Source organism: Danio rerio, chromosome 7 (assembly GCF_052040795.2).
Source record: "Danio rerio strain M-AB ecotype USA chromosome 7, GRCz13ab, whole genome shotgun sequence".
Lineage (NCBI taxonomy): Eukaryota > Metazoa > Chordata > Actinopteri > Cypriniformes > Danionidae > Danio > Danio rerio.
The window spans coordinates 62,632,787-62,655,325 of record NC_141027.1 but is presented as its reverse complement, the minus strand read 5'-3'; the positions used below and the strand labels follow the sequence as shown (position 1 = coordinate 62,655,325).

The following is a 22,539-nucleotide window of genomic DNA, read 5'->3' as shown; positions in this document are numbered from 1 at the left end:
ATATGTCCATGTGCTGACCATTTAAATTTTCAAGATTAAATTACTGATACCCTGTGAGAATTCAGATAAATCAGATATTAAAAAACAAGAAACGCATGCAAATAAATTTTATTGAGAAATAAGAAAAATAAATCAATAAATATTAAAAAACAGCACAATATTATTCTTATATAATGTTATTATAATATTTCAAATGAAATAATACAATTAATTATGTAACTTATTTAACAATGAAACAACAAGCTTACTACATCTCCCTTTGGACCTGCTGGACCTGGAGCTCCGATTGGACCATCCATACCCTATACAAAAAGAGCAAGTGACATTTTTGGGTCTGCAAAAATGAATAAATAAATAAATAAATACAAAATCAACAGTTCTGCTGATGAGAAAATCAGATAACCCTAACCCTAACACATAAGCAGTTTTGGGTTTATGCATTACAATTTTTAACATCAGATTACTTTTCAAGAAACTACTAAAATGTTAGATAAATTTTCCAATAAGACACTAATATATAGTATAAGTAAAAAAATACATTTTATATCATTACAAACAATTCCCCATTTATTGACAGAAAACTCAATAGCTCATAGACAATAAGGGAGTGAATTTTTTGATGGATGTCTGCTCCATGATGGAGTAACACATAACCTTTCTTATGTCTTTATGATTATTAACAAAGTTGAATGTTCAAGGGCCTTGACTGTATGATGACCTTAAAACTGGAATATTAGGTGTGTGATTGCTTTTTCTGTATGCCAAACGATTTGTTTCCTCAGGAGGCCATGGAGACCTTTTGAGCGGACCTGGAATCCTGAGTTCGCCATTTTATAAAATTTGCCATTTTCTAAGTAAAAAATTTGGTCCCACTTTATATTAAGTGGCCTTAACTAATATGTACTTACAAATGAATTAATAGTTTGTTACAATGTACTTATTGTGTAAATACATGTATTTACTGTGTACTTATGATTAAATACATGTATTTAATTACATCTGTAATTAACTTTTGTAATTACATTTGTATATACACTGTTGACCATCCCTTACACCTTAACGCACCCTTAAACCTACCCATGCCACCAAACCTGTCCATAACCCAACCTCTATCCCAATTCAAAAGTACCAGTGTTCTCAAAAACATTATAAACACAGTAAGTACATTGTATTATATTGTATTTTTTGATGTAAGTACGTAGTAGTTAAGGACACTTAATATAAAGTGGGACCAAAAATTTTAAATGTACTTTCTTTGTATATAAGCTGTCAGTTTGGAGGTGGATTGTACCAGATGTGTTCTATTCTATTGTGGATCATTCACAGGTCTGGGTTCAGCTTTGAACAGCCTAGTGGCTGTCTTATGTTGCTTGAGATGTTGTGATATCGTTCAGAGTTGTACATATGCATCAACGTGGAAATTTTCTAAGTCTATCGATGTTTTAAACAATCAGGTTTAAACACTTTTATGTATGATGCAGTTAAAATGTTATAAGATAGAATAGTTGTTGTTGTTTTAAGATTGTGAGCAGATGGCCTAAACTCTTTATGAGTGTTGAAGCAGGCTCTTCTTCATCTGACAAACTGATCATTTTTGGGTGAAAACTGTAATTGTAGCTGCAGTATTGCTGTAATTAATGATGTAGGTCTAGGCTAAATGTTTAGATGAATTAACTCCTCTCAATTGCACAGAACAAATTTAGAACTCATTAAAGCAAATAAAAACTGGAATGCAAACATCATATTATGCAAACCTGCAATTATTAAATGTTAAATAACACAAATGCCTTTCACAAATTTACAACAATTTATATATTTATTTTTTCGGCTGAGCTTCGATGATTCAATTCAGTTTACTTTATAAGCAATATTGTCTTTGGACAAACATGACATCTGTGTATTTTATTCCAATACATTTTTCCTTCATCTTGAGGCTAGTTTGTTTCCCTTTAGGTGTGAAATGACTCTTATGTTCACAAAAAAGCATTACTTTTTATATTACTGTAACACTGTCTGTGTTTCTGTGTAGTTTTGTTTATCCATGTCACATCATTTTAAGCTTTCCTTTGTTACTTAATTTCCCTTATTAGTTACATTGCTTTCTTATTGTATCCACTCCCTTGTTATAGTTTGTTCATTACCCCACTGTCTGTCACAGTATATATATCCTGTTCTGTAACCCCCTGTTAGTGTTAGTAGTTTTTAAGTCACCCCAATGATGTATGTGTTTCCCTGTTTGTTGTTTTGATTTGTTTATTTTACATAAACCTACTGTGTTGGTTACATTTGGATACTTTCCTCTGTTCATTTTAACTACATGCTCAGACATGACAGTTAAAAACAAGTAAACACAACTTATGAAATATGTATGAAAAGTAACACAGCACATTTTTGCATAAATGTATTGTGCACAATTTTAGGGAGGAAACACAATATTGGCCAGAAAAATTTTCAAAAATGCTCCCCAGCACTTGCTATAAATTTGATCAATGTACTGTTCTTCATAATTTTTTTCTTGGAGAATGACTTCAGCAGTTATACATGCACATCTTACATAAATACACAGAAAAGCAAAAATAATAAATAATGTTAATGAATGAGTGAGTGCTAAATCTGTGTTGATGTCTTTTAATGTCTGAGTCTAACCACATTCCACCTTCACCATAAATGTCTCCCATGACTTATTATTTTTTGTATTATTTTAAAACTTGTAGCATGGTGTTGGGAGGTGAAATGTGGCCACTGAGACTCACCATGAGTCCCGGCCTTCCATCAAAGCCAGATGCTCCCTGTGCATTAATGGAAGTATGAGTGGAGGTTTGAAAAGCGTGATTAGTACATGATGAAAACAAATTATAAAAAAAATCATAACATAATATTTTCTAACATAAAAAATGGATGTTAGATCAACACATAAATATTAATGGGCAGCAACACAGACTTAGTTGACTACATGAGTTATGACAACAAAAACATACATTCATAACAGCAAACAACTAGACACTGAGTTATGTGGTAAATGGGAAATATTTACTAGATAATTGGGGATAAATTACAAAATAACTGGAACCATGGTCATTGTGTACTTACGGGAAGACCTAAGGGTCCTCTCTCCCCCTTATGCCCAGGCTCTCCACGTATTCCCTTGAGACCATGCAAACCTGCTTCCCCCTTAAAAGAAAGATGTAGCAAAAACACAGTTTAGGAATAGCTGAGTAATATTTACTGAGGATCTCATTTTTCACTTCTGGACAAAGATAACTGGACTTAATGCCCCATGATAAATTGTAGCTGAAGATCTGGATGACTAAGAATAATTTGAGTTTAAGATAAAGTCAAAGTTTTGGAAAGTCTTTGTGTATCTCCAAAAATAACACTGCTCTGTTAAGTACTTTCATCTTTTACAGAAAGGCAATTTTCCAACTGAACAATTTATGCCCATTTGCAGGATGCTTTACCAATTTTACTTATCAGATTTATTATTAAGACGGTGTGATTTTTAAAAACAACAAAGTTAAAACTCATGTGGAAATTCTGGTCCAACCTGTAGTACCGTACCTTTGGACCAGGGAATCCATGAGGACCCTGCAACACAAGCAAAATGACTTTATAGAACACACAATTATAGATATACAGGGGTTGGACAATGAAACTGAAACACTGGCCAATACCTGAGGGTTTTATGGTTAAATTTCCAAATGCTTACCAAGATTGTGTAATAAAAAAACACAGCTGCCTAGTTCACTGCGGAATTAAAAGTAAACCTTAACTCTCTTGTTTCCACCAAAACTGTTCGTCGAGAACTTTATAGGGTCGTTATACATAGCTAAGCTGCTATAGCCAAACCTTTGGTCACTCATGCCAATGCCAAACGTTAGTTTCAATGGCACCATCAGCAGTGGAAATCTTGGACTGTGGACAATGTGAAACATCCATTAATCTATGATGAATCCACCTTCACTGTCTTTCCTACATCTGGGAGGGTGATGGTGTGGAGAAACTCCAAAGAAGCATACTGCCCAGGGCTGCGTTTCCCAAAAGCATCGTAAGCCTAAGAAGTTCGTAGAAATGATCGTACGACTGATCTTAATATTACGGTCTGTTTCCCAAAAGCATCGTAACTTAAGTAGCACTTGAAAATCTTAGTGGATCTACGAGTGCTCTGGAGTAATCGTAAAGCCTTAAGTGCATCGTAAGGAGACAGAGTTATGAGGGCACCTGCTGGACAACCGGCAAATTGCACCTACAATTTACTTCTCTTCAAAGTCATTATTCATTTTATTTGTACGTATCTCTATTCATTTATATTTTTGTCCTATTAGCAAATGCACATCAGGTGGGGATAATTAGGCTAAACTTTTCAAAAATAAATGTAAGAGCTTATTTATTTATTTATTTATTTACTTATTTATTTATTTTGATGTGAGATAAGCAATTTTTGATAAAGAAATTGTTAAATAAGTCTACTTAATTAAGGTTTCATATAAATATCGAAAATGATGCTGATGTCATTTCCGGCAAGGACTGTTAGAATTAGTTTTATGCGAGATTGGAGCAAGACAGTGTTTTTACAGTACGACATTTCCAGTTAATTTATGTTTTTAAACTGGCTCAAAAATATTTTTTTTAATGTTATTCGAGTTGAATATACATTCACACAAGTAGAAGAACAATTATATGGATTGCTATAACATGTGCAACAATAACGAGCCATTCTATAGCGTGACATTTCAGCACTTAACAAACGGATAGCGACTCCTAAGTTGCACTTAAAGCTGGGCTACGTGCAATTGTGTTAAGTGCATTTTTGGGAAACGCACGTGAAACAATAACGAACGTTCGCAAAATGACTCGTAGAAAACGCTCTTAAGTGCTAAGATCAATCGTTATCGGGAAACGCAGCCCAGAGTGTTGCATGCCCAGAATGAACCATGAGGGTGAATCAGAGATGATTTGGGCTGCAATGTCATGGCCTTCTTTAGGTCAGGGCTTCTTGTTCCTGGAGCTCTACCTTCCTGCAGAGTTTAGCCCCAACCCTGATCAAACAAAACCAAACCAACTGAAGCTGTGGTCACACTGAGTTTGAGCATGCAAAATTCTGTCATACAGTGCTGCAAAAAGGGGCAGTATTAAACAAGATTAGACATTTAAAAAGCAAGCGAGTCATGTTATGCGATTTTGCAGGTTTGAGTTCACCAAGCCTAAACTTTGCAACGCAGCGAACTGTTAATCTTGTCGCACAAGCTTGCGTTTCTGATCTGATGCATTCGCATGAGTATGAATGGAAGTCTATGGGGAGAAAAGTCTATTGTGACAGCAGCTTGAGTAGGATCTGAATGAGCATTTGGTAATTATAGACAAGTGTGTTTGATCAAGGTTGCAGCTGAACTCTGCAGGAACGTAGATCTCCAGGAACAGGGTTAGGCACCCCTGTCGAAGGCCCTATACTTGTGCTAGATGGGCACATCACTGTCAAAGACTTCTGAACTATTCTTGAGAACCATGTGCAATCAATGTTTGAAATATTTTAAATCCTGAAGGTAGTGCCTTGTATTAGAATGATAATGTCAATTATGCCAATACACACAGCAAAAGTGGTGACAGAGGGATTTAATAAACATAAACATGAATTTGGCCACTATGGAGTGTTTTGTAGGAGTGAGTCAGGAAATGTCTTCCTCCATCAGAATCACATAGTGATCTTGCCACTATTCTGAAAGATATCCTCTGGCCCTCTGTCAATCCCAAGATGAATTGATAATGTATTGGCCCCAAAAGCACCTACACCTAACTAATGAATTACTGTGTTCTAAAACCATGAGTTTTAGTTTCATTGTCCAACACCATTTATGTGAAATGTAGAAGATTAATTGACTGTGAGGGAAGTTTGAAGACTGTGATGAACATTGAGGCATTTTTAAGAGCTCAATCTTTTAACATTTATGGACATGCAGAATATGTTTTGTGGTTGCTATGGTGTTTTCTTTAGAGTGAGGGAATTGCTTGGCTATTCTGAGTTGGATACTTGGTGTTTGCTAACTGTTTAGGGAATCTAGATGGTTCTTAGAGTGTTGCAAGCAAGGCATTTGATGGGGTTGTGATTTTGGACAGAATTAACAAAACACACAGTTACATTTCTTAAACAGTGGGAAGTTTTGTTCTATCTGACCTGCTAGGTTGAGTCTTTTTTAATGGCTAATTTTTGTTCCAATGATTTAGAAGTTTATGACGTTTTATGTTCAAACGGTTTTATTATGGATGGCTTAAAGAGTCAGTTTTGGACTTTTGTAGCAATAAGTGAAATGCTAGTGTCACCAAACAGAAGAAAAGTATACTTGAAGTACAATATCAAGGGAAAGTCAAGAGAGCAAGTTAGTGGTGAGTTTCCAATTAAGATTCTTTCAAACTTAGTCAAAGGTAATCCTTTATCACTAAAGATGCTTCACGAATGAATCCATACCCCAAAATTATTTTTAAATTTAAAATTATTAAAAAGTTTCGACAATGCACCCTTTTACTTTCCAAATCCTTAAAATAATACTATTGGTGAAGTTAAAAATACAGCAAGGTTTACACAATAAAAAAAAAAAAAAAACTAAAATTGTACTTAAGATGCTGCACTAAAAATAGCAATCACACTCCAAAAATGCTATGCTATTTTAACCTTTATATAATGAGTATATAATGGACAAACCCAAATGTTGGGTTTAATTGGGGCCTAATAATTTATTTTAAAAATAAATAACCCAGAAGGTGGTTTATACTTGACACAATATTTTACCCAGCTTTGAGTTTTTAATCAGTGAAGTTCAGTTCTCATCCTCAACTGTAAGGTGGACAAGGTCAGCATTTCTTATAAATTCAAAAATGTCAAAATCAAATGCTTACTGGCCTTCATACTGTTGATCATTACAAATTTAAAGAAAATTTATGACAAGTTGTATAATAAAACCATCATTGCAACATGCCATGTTTCATGTGATGTGTAATTGATAGAGACATTTGTTCCCTAACAAAGAATCAGGATATTTTCAGCTATTTCAGCTATCTGCTTTAAAGCTGTATTGTGTCTGATCCATGTTAGATAACTGAAAACACTTGCTATATAGATAGTTTTGGAGTTTGCTACTGTACCTGCATCCCTAGCGTCCCCAGCAAATAAATGAATAAATAAAATTCTGACACACCAGTGTCACAACATGAGTGTTCACATGCCGTTTTGTTGTGCAAAGCATGTTCACTTTAACGTACCATTGGGCCAGGTGGTCCCTGTGGACCAGGTGCTCCAGGGGGCCCGATGATCTACAAATGCAAGCAAAATGAAAATTGAATTACTGACATGAACACAAAATCCATCTTTGCAGGCAAAAAAAAAAAATGTCAATAAAGCAGTAAGAACCAATACAACAAAAAGTTTAGCAACATTATTTATTACAGCTTTACTTTAAATAAAAATACAATTTATTGTTTTATGAAAAACTTTTATCAGTACTTCCTCTTATATCATACAAACTGTCACTCTGACAAAGACTAGTGCCAGTGGCCTACAGATGTCTCCGTGTGTAAGCTAGACAACAGACCAAATACAGTATGGCTATATTTACCGAGGGTCCTTGGGGACCAGAAATGCCGCCATCTCCTTTGTCTCCTTTAAGACCATTTACACCCTATGGGTACATTACCAAAAAATGACAATGTGGTTAGTCATAAGGTGTGTTTAGGATCAAATAATAATAAACATGATAAACACCAGAATTAACTAATGAAACACTGAGATATTTTACCTGTAAGCCAGGGAAACCCACTGATCCCTTTTCTCCTGGTATTCCAGGGATTCCCATGTCTCCTTTTGAACCTTTGTGACCCTTTGAACATGTTTGGATTATATTAACTGCAAATTATGATTAAATAAACAAATACAGTAAAAGTGTGCTTAGATATGGGTCAGACAACAGAAGGCAGACAATCAGAAAATTTTAGTCCTCTTACTCTTTCTCCATCCAGTCCAGGAAGTCCAGGTATACCCTGATCACCCTGTTAAAAGTAATGTACAATATTCTATAGACTGAAATAATCTGCAGTCAAGGTTTATTTACCCACATAAAATTGGACAATTGTATGCGGGTACACGGACCAGTCACACTGTGGTGTTTGTCTTCACACAAGATTATGAAAGTATATAATGACAATAACGGGCACACTATTAATTGATTAAAGGCATAGATCACCCAAAAATGAAAATTCTGTCATCATTTATTATGTTAAACACAAAAGGAAACATTGTAAAGAATATAGGAAACCTGAAACTATTGACTTACAAAGTAGTTATTACTAATATTATGGAAGTTGATGGTTTCAGATTTCCAACATTCTTCAAAATATCTTTCTTTTTGTTCAACGGGAGGAAAATCCCCCAAGCGTGAGTAAATGATGGTATAATTTTCATTTTTTTGTGAACAAAAGCCATTTCTCAAATGGCACACTATACACTATGCACTTGTGCACTTGAACTTATGCACTTACACACTCAACAGCAGAGTACATGAATGTAGTGTCATTCCAAATGTAACACTTTTTTTTATAAGCAGAAATTGAAACCGTTTCCCTAATAAGGTTTGACGGTTGGCAAATTAGCAAATTAAATGACCAAAGTACCAAATAATACCTGGCATGAATATGACCGCATTCACCATTGGGAGGTGCTATAATCACTCTCTTAAGAGAATACTGCTTTCACAATCCAAAATAAATAAAGTTATCCAACATCAGTGCTCAAAGGCTCCGGCCCTTCCGCTACATAAGCAAAGCTGCGGTTGTTGAGTGGTTGAAGTCTCCAACATTACACCCTTAGTTTTTAATGATTGAATAAGTGCATCATTCGGTATTTAAAGTGCACTTATTATTTTTATGGTTTTCAGTGTAAATGCACTACTTACATTATTTATACAACAAAATTGCGTAAAATAGTGCATAAGTATGCAATTTGGGACTATCCTAATGTCTTTAAGGCCCAGATCACACAAAGAGACTTAATTTAACTCAAGCTAGGACTATAAGACATAGTTAAATTATGGTATTCTAGCCTCCTTTATAAAAATGTTTCAGAAAACATAGTTCCTGGCTGTGTTCTATTCCCAGTTATCCCCCCTATGCCCTATTCATTAAGAACATTCTAACATTTAAAGTTGGAATAAAAAAAAGAAGAATAATTAAAGCCATCTCTCTCCCTCTGTAATTTGCTTTCAAAGTATTTTACAGCTCAGTTTTAGAGATCTTCATGCTTACAATTGTGCTCCCTACGCAGTGCACTTTGAAATCATTTCAAATTGTAAAAGTAGACTTAAAAAAAAAAAAATAAATAAACAAATAATAAGCATCATCATCATTATCAGCATCATCATTAAAATTATTAATAGTATTATTAAAGTAGGATTTTTTTCATTTCCTAATAAATAATAAATATTGAAATTTATTTTTTAATAATAGCCTCGCTATTTATTTATTTATTTATTTTTTTTAATATATGATTTATATATGATATTAGAATACGTATTAGCTTTTGTAAGTGATTTTACATTTTAGAATAGAATATGTCATGTTCTCAATAATAATTGTAAAGGAAACACAGGCCCTATTTATGTGCCATTTACATACATTTCAATTAATGTGGAAAAAGAGTTTTTAGCAAAACTAATATTGGATTTCATTTTAAATGCATGTGCGTGTCAAATAATATAATTTACACAAAGAAATTATGGGGTTCTTCACTGAAGAAGTTGTTACTCCACCCCATTTAGAGCATCATTATGGGTGTTTTACGTTTTAACTAACGTGGCTCAAATGATGGATCTGCAACAGAGAAACTATATGGTTTTGGGAAACACTCATTACTACATTGTTCTTTTCCCAAACGATGCATCGTACTATGATAGTTTAGCCATGAGTTACGAAGTTGTTTGGGAAACGGACCCCAGTTTAGTATAAGAATTCTGTATACTGTTTGTCCTTCGAATCAAAAATGACCTGCCATAACCTGACTAAACCTCTAAAATAAAGCATCTACATTTGATTTCACTTCTCAAAACTATTTTGCATGAGGAAACAATTTCATCTTTATCACAAGCTCTGTGAATGTCTAGGATTTCCATCAGTGTGCAGTATTTAATTAGTGTTTATTTAGGTGGCAAAGCTCATTTCAGATTAAATTAAAGGGTCACACTTTATTTTGATGGTCCATTTGCTGAATTTAAGTTACATAGCATCTACATGCCAACTAATTCTCATTTTATTATAAGTAGACTGTAAAGTTGGGGTTAATGTAAGTTGACATATAGTTTCAAAGTTTCTCATAGTTAGTCAAATGTTTGTTGAAAGAGCATATTAACAGATATTAGGCAACAGTATTAATACTCACATGGACCATCAAAATAATAATAATAATAATAATAATTCCTTACATTTATATAGCGCTTTTCTGGGCACTCAAAGCGCTTTACACAGTGGGGGGAATCTCCTCATCTGCCACCAGTGTGCAGCATCCACCTGGATGACGCGACGGCAGCCATTTTGCGCCAGACCGCACACCACACACCAGCTGATTGGTGGAGAGGAGACAGTGATGCAGCCAATTGAATATGGGGATGGTTAGGAGGCCATGATGGACAAAGGCCAGTTGGCAGATTTGGCCAGGATGCCGGGGTTAAACCCCTACTCTTTTCGAAGGACATCCTGGGATTTTTAACGACCACAGAGAGTCAGGACCTCGGTTTAACGTCTCATCCGAAAGACAGCGCTCACTGAGCAGTATAGCGTCCCCGTCACTATACTGGGGCATTAGGACCCACACAGACCGCAGGTTGGGCGCCCCCTGCTGGCCTCACTAACACCACTTCCGGCAGCAACCTAGCTTTCCCATGTGGTCTCCCATCCAGGTACTGACCGGGCGCAGCCCTGCTTAGCTTCAGTGGGCAACCATGTGAGAGTTGCAGAGAGCTAGCTGCCGGCAAAAATTTTATTTTCTAATTCTAAAGGTGCCTGCATAAGTGAAAAAAGATTTTAGCAAGACAGTATTAATGAAAGTTAAAGCAACAGATTCTTATTGGGTGTGAGTGTTTGGGAGGGGTGTCTGTTGGAGTGTGTGTTGGTTTAACAGCTGGCGGGCCAAATCTGATCCAAAGGACAACCTTTGTATTGTAAATTTGTACAGCCTTCTTGAAAGCATGAAAATAGTAAATAAATAATGTCTTAGAAAAACTCACAAAAAAAAAGTTAAATTCTGCTTTTAAAATGGTGCAAAAAAAACGTATTTTTAACCTTCAGTCAACAAGAGGGTTACAATGTTGTACAGCACGTTATTTTCGTTTTTGATTAAAATAAAATTGTGATTTAAATCGTGAAAGTGATTACCTTCAGTCCCTTTGGTCCAACTGGTCCAGGAGGCCCAGGGGGGCCCTGAATCACATACAAAATAAAAGATGATTTAAAGTGAAGTGCTGCAAAATCCTTTTACAGATTCAAAGAAAGAAAGAAAGAAAGAAAGAAAGAAAGAAAGAAAGAAAGAAAGAAAGAAAGAAAGAAAGAAAGAAAGAAAGAAAGAAAGAAAGAAAGAAAGAAACAAGGAAAGAAAGAAAGACTCAAGCATCCAAGGCCCACATATCTGAAACATTTTCTGCTACAAATGAAACATAATAAAAACACACATGGCTATACTGAATTGGTGCATTTACAGAATTTTGAACACTGATGGTGTAGTAATAACACAGGTTTACAAATGTATTTTTGGGTTACGTTAGAGATACATCTTTATCTTAAATAAATAAAACAGGTGTTAACAAACACTGGCACATCAACAAACAGTGTTTTGGCAACTAGTTAAGACAGTTAGCAGAATCAGGACAAAAGCATGTATATGAAAGTGTTGAATTCATGCTGAGTCAAATATAGCACTCGTGTATAACAGACAAAACAGAGGTGAATTACCGTAACTGTAATAGCAGTTATCTTCTGTTTGCATTCAGAAATAAGAGAAGGTAAAAAAATAAGATTACAGTTATTAACCAGACCCCATGCTTTTTGTCTGTGCCCATTACTTTTAATAAAACCACATGTTTTTAGAACGTATTACTAATAGCTTCATAATTTAAATTTGGTATTGATTTTTCAAATTTGGGCACAAGAAATGGTGAAGCACTGTCACATTATGTTAACCAATAGATATTATTTTCTTAAATTGAAAAATTCAATAGTAAAATCTTAAGTAAACCCATGGCAAAGTATTCTTTGGTGTCATTCGAGCACCAGTCTATTTGCAGATTAAAAATAGGATTTCTAGTAGTGACATGATTTCACTAACCCGAAGAGCCTCTTGAATGTTCCCATTGTAGTCTATGATTTCAGTTGTACCCTGGTCACCTTTCTCCCCAGGTAGCCCCTGAATAAAAATAGACTTTTTTAATGAAATAAACATATGTAACTACTAGCACGGTTTTCACTAAAATAAAGAGGTACAATAATTAAAATGATGTTCTTATTGTGTAGCTTCTTTATGTCATTATTATTGAAACTTAGACACAGAAATTGAATAGAACAGCAAAAGAAAAAAAAAACTTGCAAAATGTATTCCATCACAAAATGTGAACTTACTGCTTTACTGTACTATTATTGCATACAGACTGTCTATAGCAGTCACTAATTTACTAACTTGTACTTGTACTTGTTTACCAAGCTCTTTCATTGCATTATGCCCTGTGTTTGTGGATAATCAATAAATCCTGTTCTTTCTGGTCTTTCTGGTTTTTTAGTCAAATGTAACCATGTGCAAGTTAAGTCAGTGTCAGCAAAAAAAAAGTGCAAATTTGGGAGTATAAACATGTCAGTTTACTCTTTACTTAACAATACAGATAAATGAAGTTTGATACCCAATATAAAATAAATTTGGTCACAACACAGCTAATTTTCAGGCCAGTGTTAAATTTGCCTGTCAAAAAAAAAGTACATCATTTTACACTTTACTCACTTGTGATCCTGTTGGGCCCACATCCCCTTTGTCTCCTGAATCCCCCTGTGATTTTAAAATGGACAGAGCATGTTAACGAATTTGGGACAGGAACATATTTTTGTTTGTTATATTATCACATGTTAAATGTCCCTTGTTTTTGCTTCAAAACTATAAAAACATTTCTATTGTTTTTAATTTCCTAATGCATGGTTCACTAAGAAGCAGATACTGACCTTTGAACCTTTCAGGCCTGGTGCTCCTGATTCCCCTTGCTCTCCCTTAAAATTTTTTGGAGACAGTTAAAGATTATTATGTAGTAGCTTTTTCAGAAACAACCCAATAAGATATCTGTGGTTTACTGTATGGTTAGATTAATCATGGTCTATGACACTGGAAGAGTAGTAAGACTAGTATTTAGAACTGATGAAAACAAAAAAAAGACAAAAATAGTGACAAAAATAAGACAAAAATAGTGTGCTATGAGTCAAAGACTCATAGCACACTATTCTATTCTTCAACTGTTTAACAATAAAAGGTAAGTGATCAGAATAGATTTGGGTGAATCACCCAAAAATACTGCTTATTTGAGTAGCAATGCTGAACATATGACTGTAGTAATATATTATTATATTATATCTGTATATATTATGTTGTTTACTGTATTATATTATATTATTATTATATATACACATACATACATACATACATACATACATACATACATACATACATACATACATACATACATACATACATACATACTGTACATACATACATACATACATACATACATACATACATACATACATACATACAGTTGAAGTCAGAATTATTAGCCCCCTTTGAATTTTTTCATCTTTTTTAAATATTTCCCAAATTATGTTTAACAGAGCAAGGACATTTTCACAGTATGCTGATAATAATTTTTCTTCTGGAGAAAATCTTATTTGTTTTATTTTGGCTAGAATAAAAGCATGTTTTAAATTTTTTAAAACCATTTTAAGGACAAACTTATTAGCCTCTTTAAGCAATTTTTTTTTTCAATAGTCTACAGAACAAACCATTGTTATACAATAACTTGCCTAATTACCCTAACCTGCCTAGTTAACCTATTTGAGCTAGTTGAGCCTTTAAATGTTACTTTAAGCTGTATAGAAGTGTCTTGAAAAATATATAGTCAAATATTATTTACTGTCATCATGGCAAAGATAAAATAAATCAGTTATTAGAAAAGAGTTATTAAGACTATTATGTTAAGAAATGTGTTGAAAAATCTCTCCATTAAACAGAAATTAGGAAAAAATAAACAAGGGGGCTAAAAACTTAGGGGGCTAATAATTCTATATAATATATATAACTTGTTGGATTTTAGTGTCATTACTGATTTTAATTGCAAATTTGTTAAAAAAGAAAATCTGAAACATCACACAACCTCTTAGTATCCAGATCCTTTGCTGTGACACCCATATAATTACCTCAGGTGCTGTCCATTTCTCCTGATCATCCTTGAGATGGTTCTACACCTTCATTTAAGTCCAGCTGTGATTATACTGATTGGACTTGAGTAGGAAAGTAACACACAAGTCTATATAAGACCTTACAGCTCACAATGCATGTCACAGCAAATGAAAATCACGAGGTCAAAGAAACTGCATGAAGAGCTCAGAGACAGAATTGTGGTATGACACAGATCTGGGCAACAATTCAAAAAATTCTGCTGCACTTAAGGACCCTAAGAGCATAGTGGCCTCAATAAACCCTAAATGTTTGGGATGACCAGTACCCTTCCTAAAACTGGCCGTCCGGCCAAGCTGAGCTATCTGGGGGAAAGAGCCTTAGTGAGAGAGGTAAAGAAGAACCCAAAGAGCACTGTGGCTGAGCTCCAGAGATGCAGTTGGGAGATGGGAGAAAATTGTAAAAAGTCAACCATCCCTCCACCAGTCAGAGCTTTATGGCAGAGTGGCCCGATGGAAGCCTCTCCTCAGTGCTAGACACATAAAACACCTGAAGGACTCTAAGATGGTGAGAAATAAGGTTATTTGGTGTAATAAAACCAAGCTAGAACTTTTTGGTCTTAAATCTAAGTGATATAGAAAACCAGGTCTTGCTCACCTGTCTAATAAGTCCCAACAGTGAAGCTGTAGGGGTGTTTTTTCATTTGCAGGGACAGTTGCAGAGCCTTGATTTAAACCCAATTAAGTATCTCTAAAGAGACCTAAAATGGCTATCCACCAACGTTTACCATCCAACCTCACACAGCTGGAAAAGATCTGCAAAGATGAATGGCAGAGGATGCCCAAATCCAGGGTGCTTCTACTAAATTCTGAAAAAATGGCCTGAATACCAAGGACCATGTGATATTTCAGTTTTCTTTTTTACTAAATCTACAAAACTGTCAACAATTCTGTGTTTTTTTTTCAAACACAAAATTGTGTTTAAAACCAAATAGGCTGACTCAAAAAGAACAATGACTGAAATGGGACGAAAATTAACAAGATTGGACTGTTGATAATTGGAAGAAAGTAGTCAAGTGTGATGAATCAAGTTTCTAGGTAGAAATGGTAATTGATAAACAGTTGGGTGACAGAAGCCCACAGCAGTGGTTTAATGCTATGAGCAATGTTTTCTTGGGACAAATTAAGCCCACTTTCCCAACAGTACAAATCTGAAGACTTTCCTGAATCTGCATTTTGTTATGGACCAAGTGCACCCATTCAAAGCAGCAACAAGGCAATGCAGGCCTGCCAGAAAATTCAAGAATGACTTGGCCTCCAAATTCACATGACCTGAACCCAACATTCCCACATTTGTGGTTTAACTTGGAACAGCAAATTCATGCTTTATCACCACTATTCTGCAATTATAGGAACCAGATGTTCTGATGATGTTCTGCAGATTTTACAGAGGGCCTATTGCCACCTCATAAACCACGCCTTATTTGCTGTTTAGCAGGCCAATGTAGATTTTACTGGTTATTACAGTCAGTATTACAAAACATGTATATACACATAAAAAAAAAAAAAAAAAAAATATATATATATATATATATATATATATATATATATATATATATATATATATATATATATTGCATCTTACTTGCATCTTAATGGTTCGACTAATAAAAAATGTTTAGTTTCTTTAAATGATATGTACAAATTAAATTTCTCAAGCAGTTTGAGGAAATTAAAAAAAAAAGGCAACATAATGGCCACAGAACTACAATATGTTGTACCAGAGTTTTCCTCCAGAGGGAGACACAGTAAAGACAAGACCATAAAGATCATAAATGTCAAATGTTTTGTCAGTGCGGATAGCCTAGGCTAGTGGTTAAGCACACTATGGCACAGCTGCATTCATGATGATGATTTCCATCTTAAGGTCCTTTTTTAAACCCCTTACCCTCTCTCTCTACCCCATCATTCTTGTCATCTCTCCACAATCCCATCAACAAAAACATATGTGCTTAAATCTAGAATGTGCATATACTCAGAATTATAACATTAGTGTTCCTGCACATTTGTGCATGGACCCTTATTAAAAATGTTACAGTCCTGCAGTTCATTTTTCATCTTATTTAAAGAGATAATGTGCACTTTGAATTCATTGAAGTGTAGATTATGTAAAATACTTTAAAATAATGATCCATGGATAACTTTAACAATACATGTAGTATTTATTGATACAATATTTAGTCATGTTTGGTAATGCTAGTTAATAAAAATAAATTATAAAGTAAAAATCTACTAAAAATAAAGTAAACATTTACTAATGTTAAATTTGGTGAACTAAAAATTTCATATCTCTAAACAAAGCGAAAATACAATCACAGTCTGGGAAATCTATGTGTTCATATTTTACCTTTTATGAATTTTAATGAAATTATTCATTTCACTTTTAGGGGATAAATGTATCCTGAGCTTCTGTTCTCTGAACCCCATATCCTCTGTGTGGTTGCTGGAAATTATCACATATAATACATATTTCCTATGAAAAAAATGCCTTTTTTTTACTTTACCTTCTGTCCTAAAGGACCTGTTTCACCACGTTCACCTTTTCCAGGTGGTCCTGGTTCTCCTCTCTCTCCCTAAAAGAAGAGAAAAAAAAAATATTTTTTAATTTTTTTGGGTGATAAAAAACTGATTTATTTGTTATTATGTTTCTGACTGTTTGCTCATTCAGACATTCTTTATGACAACCTCCAGTCATAAAATTATGTTCAAGCTGATTTTAAAATTGACCAGCTGAACAAGACACACTTTGGTATTGAAACAATATTGGATTTAGATCAGTGATTCTCATCTAATGTGGCCTCTAGGTGGCACCTACTGGCCATGATCAAACTGCATGTGAACCATCGAATTGGCACTCCTAAAAAAGCTAAGATAATTCACTTATTTATAAATTACTATAACTATTACTACCACTACTACTAATAATATTAATAATAGCTACTGCTATTAATAATAATAATAATAATAATAATTATTATTATTATTATTATTATTATTATTATTATTATTATTATCCAATTCACTCTATGTGTACATAGGGAGAAACATTAAAACTCCACAAAGAAATGCCAACTGCTCCAGCAGGGACTAGAACCAGCAACCTTCTAGCTGTGAGGCAACAGTGCTAACCACTAAGCCACATGTTAATAATAATAAAAAAATAAATCTGGTAATATTAGCTTAAACTCTTGTTTTAATTAGAGACTAGAGTAGTGCTCCCACACTGAACAATCTTTGGTTATTTGTTGTTTCTTATACATATTATTAACATGGTAACTCTATTACCTCTAACTCTATTGCAAATACCCGAGAAACAAACCAAAAACCAAGAAAATAACATTAAACTGGGATGTACAGCCAGTGGTGGTATTACAAACTCACCTTAGTTCCTGGAAGACCTGGAAGCCCTGGCTCGCCTTGAGGCCCAAAGAAACCAGGTTCACCCTGTATACAAACAGATGGAACTGTCCGTTAATCACTATGTCGCAAATCAAAAATTTCCCATATCAAATTATTTGTAAATGATAAATTTAGAGGAGCACTTTCCAAAGCATCCATTAACTGCAGTACCAAAACACCCTTTTCTTCAAGAACTGATCTAGCTGAACGTTGTTAATAACACCTTGTTAATAAAAGTAGTTAAAAAAAATTCTAACAATTTTAGAGCCTCTGTCAATGCTATAAATAGTTTGACTCTCAGTGTCTTTATAAAAAACATAAGAACATTACATTAGTATGAGGTTAGCATCCAGAGCCTTTAGGTTCTAAGTACAATGGGGGTTTACAATGCCAGCAGTTTACAAGCACCCAAAAGAATACAGGAAAACAAACCAAAAACAGCATTAAACATCAGTTTATGCATATTTATTTGAATTGAAAGTATAGAACTATGGACAAGCTCATTGTTCCAGTGATTTTTCCACTTACTCTCTCATATTTTTGAAAAAAATATTTTGACAGTTTGAAACATGAAAGACTATAAAAACCTTTACATTTTTAGAAGGGGAAAGTAAAATTCCATTACAAAACACCAAGAGGTTGAATAACTTTTTGGTTTAACATACTCAGGGGATTAATGCACTGATGGCAGAGGAATCTGTTTGAGGACAAAATTTGAAGAATATGACACCATCAATCTTTGTTAATAGAGAAATTAAATGATGATCCACTTCTGTAATCAGTGAATTATGATAAAGTGCATGAATAAGCCAATTTAAAGCACATGCCATTCAAAAACAATAATTGATTGATACATATGTTATCATAAAAGATTTATAGACACAAAACAGTCACACTTCAATAACTGTTATAGAGTCGAAAAGAATAACAGGCTTATGAGCTGCTGAAAATTGAGAATGGGTGAGGATAATGTTTTTTAGGAACACGCATGAGAATTACCTTAATCCCGGGCAGTCCAGGCAGGCCTGGAAGTCCTGGCTCACCCTATGTAGAAAAAAGAAGTGCAACAAATTACAACCAAACCAGGCCACTACTACTGGCGTTGAGCCTGGAAAACCAGCTCAACCACAATAGGTTTCCTCTAAACCCGCATTATCAAAAGATTGGCCCCAGTTTTCCTACTAAAGTGAAAATCATCAAGATCCTGAAGTAAAAGCAAATACACATTTGACAGCTAATGTTGTTTAAGCTGAATGGTTTCCATCAGACTTTCCAAATTAACAGTTCAGCACATTCATGTTGAGACCTACTAAAATGTCATCAATTATACAGTATCTGTAGCTTTTGGTTACAGCTAACACTAAAAAAGTATATAGATCCCAGAGACACACTCTCACACTAGATTCAGAGTAGATAAGTCATTTAGTGAAGCCTAATGGTGTTTTTATGGGTTAGCCAACAGATAATTGTTTGACATAAAAACACAAAGGAAAAAAGAGACAAAAAAAGACAAAGTTTACATTTTGTAATGTCATTGTGAAAAATGATCATTTTCATCAAGGAAAAATTCAGTGTGCTCACTATTTGTCTTTATTTTGCTAAAAAAAATGCTTTCTTTTATTTTCTAAATGCACTATAGTATGCTATAATGCTTTTTAGTTAATGATTACTATATTTGTTCAAATAACTATTGTAAGTGTGTACTCCAGCCAGCTGTGCAGTATAAGTACTGGGGTTTTACCTTTTGTCCTCCACGACCTGGCTCGCCTGGCTCACCCTGTAATAATAAGAATGCAGCAGTCATGTTCATACACCTAATAAAAAATAATTACTAAAAGCACAAAAATAATTTTGGGTCTTACCTTGATTCCAGCGGCAGAGGATCCTGCAATTCCCTGTGCAAAATTGTAGTATATTATAGCATATTTTTTCTGTTAGCATCAAAAAATTATAAAAACTAAATACTATAAAGCTTATGCACAAATCAGCTGTACTATTTGCCAAATATCTCTATCAGACTGTATAAGCACAAAGCAAGTAAATTGGGAATAATACAAATGGTAATTTAGGGGGAAAAAAGCAGAAAGATTGCTGTTGGATTGGTATTCTATTGCAACAAATGTACTGTGTGTTAATTTAAGGCATTAATTTATGTAAGAATTCATTAAGCTGCATTCCTCCTCCTGACCAGAAGGAGGTGCTCCTGTTTCCTTACACAACAGGATCCAATTTCTATGCTTCCTCCGGAACAGTGGATGGCACCACTTTTTTTTTTTTCATGCTTGATTTGCAACACTTGTGTTTTGCCCTATATAAGTGTGTGTGTTACAAACTATTGTGTTCTGTCTTGAGCCATTACTGCCGGTGTTCTCCAGATTGTCTAGAGAAGCTAAGTGACACTTTACTGTTGTGCTTTTTGACCCTTGTGTCTAATTTGTTTAGCTTGTTTACTAGAAGCTCAACTTTAGTTATTTCTGTTGAACTTTACATTCTATTTTTCTAGTAAAGATCATTTGTTTATTTTTTCTGAAACCAAAGCCTCAAGTTCTGTCATTCTTCTGCTCTTGGGTTCATCTAGTGAGGAGTTAGCTCAACTAGGAAAGCCCCAGCTTTGTCTTAGGGTGCTTTCACACCTACACTTTTGTTTCGGAACGTATCTCGTTTGCTCAGTTAGCGCGGTTTGTTTGGCATATGTGAACAGGGCAATCGCGCTCTGTTCCGCGCCAAAGTAATCGCTCCGAGATCGCTTGAATGAGGTGGTCTCGGCTCGATTGAAACAAACCCTGGAGCTGTTCGATTGCAGTGAGAAAGCGATCCGATCCGAGCACGGTTATATCACAGTGTTTTATGGATATGTAATAGGCTTACGGCTATATGAAGAAAGAATTACGAGTAGGGCGGGAAGTTTCGCGAGTCTCCGGATGCCCGCAAATCTCGCGTCTCCCTCCCGGTCCTCAAATAGGCATCGTTGTGCACCCTTCTCACCCCTCCCCACCGCATCTCTCCTTAGACACGTCGCGCGCGCACCCTGTCAATCACCACCAATCCACCACCTCTCCTGACAGCTTAGCCGGACAATGCAAAATAAACCCTGACACTCTGACCAATGTAAAGAGAGTTTACTTGCACGTGACTTGTTTTTTGCTCTTTTGGTCCGATTAGAAACTTTGCAGTGTGAAAGCGAACTGCTCCAAGGGCAAAGAGCAACAATGTAACATTTGTAATCAGAACAACTGAATCAATTCACAGGTGTGGAAGCACCCTAAGAGACCTGGGTTCAGTCCTCACCTAAACCAACACATTACAAATCTAGAAATTCTTTTGTGTCAAAAAGCAGTTACTAAAAGTCAGACAAAGGTTATGATTTAGCAGGCTTATTTGGTTGAATTTGATGTTTTATGTAGTCAGGTTTTTAATGTTTGATATGTTAATTTATGTTGTACAAATTCAATATAGAATAAAACTACATGTAATTAGTAACAAGCAGCGATGAAAGGGACCTCACATCCAGGCTCACCGCTGCCCGGTGGCCTTAGGATAATAGAGAACAGTGAACAATAAAAATTTAAGCTGAGATATATAAATAAAAAATAAAATCTAAGCAAATAACTGATTCATGCCAAACTTCTTTCTGTCAGCAGGTGTTGCTATGGGCCCTATCATACACCCGGCGCAATGTGGCGCAAGGCGCGGCGCAATAGTCTTTTGGTAGTTTCAGCTTGGTGCAAAAGTCGTTTTGAGGTGTTGCGCTACGCTGTTTAAATAGCAAATGCATTAGCGCTCATTTGTGCGCCCATAGGCATTCTGGTCTAAAAAGGAAGGCGTTCTGAGGCGGACCGCTGGCGCGTTGATATTTTTTAGAAACTATAATAGATTTTTCATTAGACCAAAACTAACCCGGTCTAAACTCCGGCGCCTCGCTTACGCACTGCTTAATACGCACAAGAGAGCAATAGGCAAATATCTTTACATATGAAAAAGTTTCAATATTAAGGATATATATAGGATATAATAAGAATAGATATAGGATATAAATATAAAGGATTAAAATATTACAAAACATATTATTTTCTAGCCTTGTCGAGCGCGTTCTGATCCACTGTGTTGTCGCGCGCGTACTCAAGAGTGGTGTTGTCGCGCGCCTACTGAAGCGCGGGACCGGGGGTGTGCGAGTCACGGGGGCACTTTTGATCATTTTGGAAGGGCACTTTCTATCCAAGACTAAAAAGGGCATGTGCACTGCACAGGTTGAGCCCTATGTGTGCACGTGCCTGCCTTTCTTACACACACACTCCAACTCCCCACACCCACAAGGACACTAGTCCAAAGAGAAATCGACTGAGAAACCAGGGACCAGCACAGAGCTAAAATGTTATGTTTGCAAACTTTGTATCTCATTTCTGGCTTTTCTTACCTGTATAACCCCTCATATAACCTGAAGGTGTGGTCCCTTTAGGTCTTTTTAAAGCATAAATAATGTGAGGATGTGAAAAATTATGTTGATGTACTTTTAAACCCCCCATGTTTGGTGCCGATGGGTTTCTGCTGACATTTTACAACACATGATGCATAGAGCAAGATCATAACTCACATTGCTTTATTCTTTAATTCCCTGCATTAAATGCCTCT

The 22,539-nt window shown here is 35.1% G+C and overlaps 1 protein-coding gene across 25 annotated transcripts in view; it reads right to left on the bottom strand.

Moving 5' to 3' along the window:
* Positions 1 to 22,539, bottom strand: part of col25a1 (collagen type XXV alpha 1 chain) — a 325,150-nt gene that overhangs the window by 17,062 nt on the left and 285,549 nt on the right. For 12 of the 25 annotated variants that reach the window (XM_087262001.1, XM_087261999.1, XM_087261997.1 and 9 more), the window contains 17 exons: positions 19,773 to 19,805; positions 19,652 to 19,687; positions 18,910 to 18,954; positions 17,893 to 17,955; positions 17,016 to 17,084; positions 13,231 to 13,275; positions 13,016 to 13,060; positions 12,353 to 12,430; positions 11,980 to 12,003; positions 11,407 to 11,451; positions 7,990 to 8,034; positions 7,785 to 7,865; positions 7,605 to 7,667; positions 7,252 to 7,302; positions 3,559 to 3,585; positions 3,091 to 3,171; positions 249 to 302 (listed from right to left, as the gene is read on the bottom strand). In XM_087262001.1, coding sequence (XP_087118127.1) covers positions 249 to 302; positions 3,091 to 3,171; positions 3,559 to 3,585; positions 7,252 to 7,302; positions 7,605 to 7,667; positions 7,785 to 7,865; positions 7,990 to 8,034; positions 11,407 to 11,451; positions 11,980 to 12,003; positions 12,353 to 12,430; positions 13,016 to 13,060; positions 13,231 to 13,275; positions 17,016 to 17,084; positions 17,893 to 17,955; positions 18,910 to 18,954; positions 19,652 to 19,687; positions 19,773 to 19,805 — 885 coding nt within the window. Of the gene's footprint in view, positions 1 to 248; positions 303 to 2,753; positions 2,790 to 3,090; positions 3,172 to 3,558; positions 4,016 to 4,898; positions 7,303 to 7,604; positions 7,668 to 7,784; positions 7,866 to 7,989; positions 8,035 to 11,406; positions 11,452 to 11,979; positions 12,004 to 12,352; positions 12,431 to 13,015; positions 13,061 to 13,230; positions 13,276 to 17,015; positions 17,085 to 17,892; positions 17,956 to 18,909; positions 18,955 to 19,651; positions 19,688 to 19,772; positions 19,806 to 22,539 lie in introns of all 25 variants that reach the window. The other 13 variants (XM_087262004.1, XM_087262003.1, XM_087262017.1 and 10 more) reach the window with 5 other exon arrangements.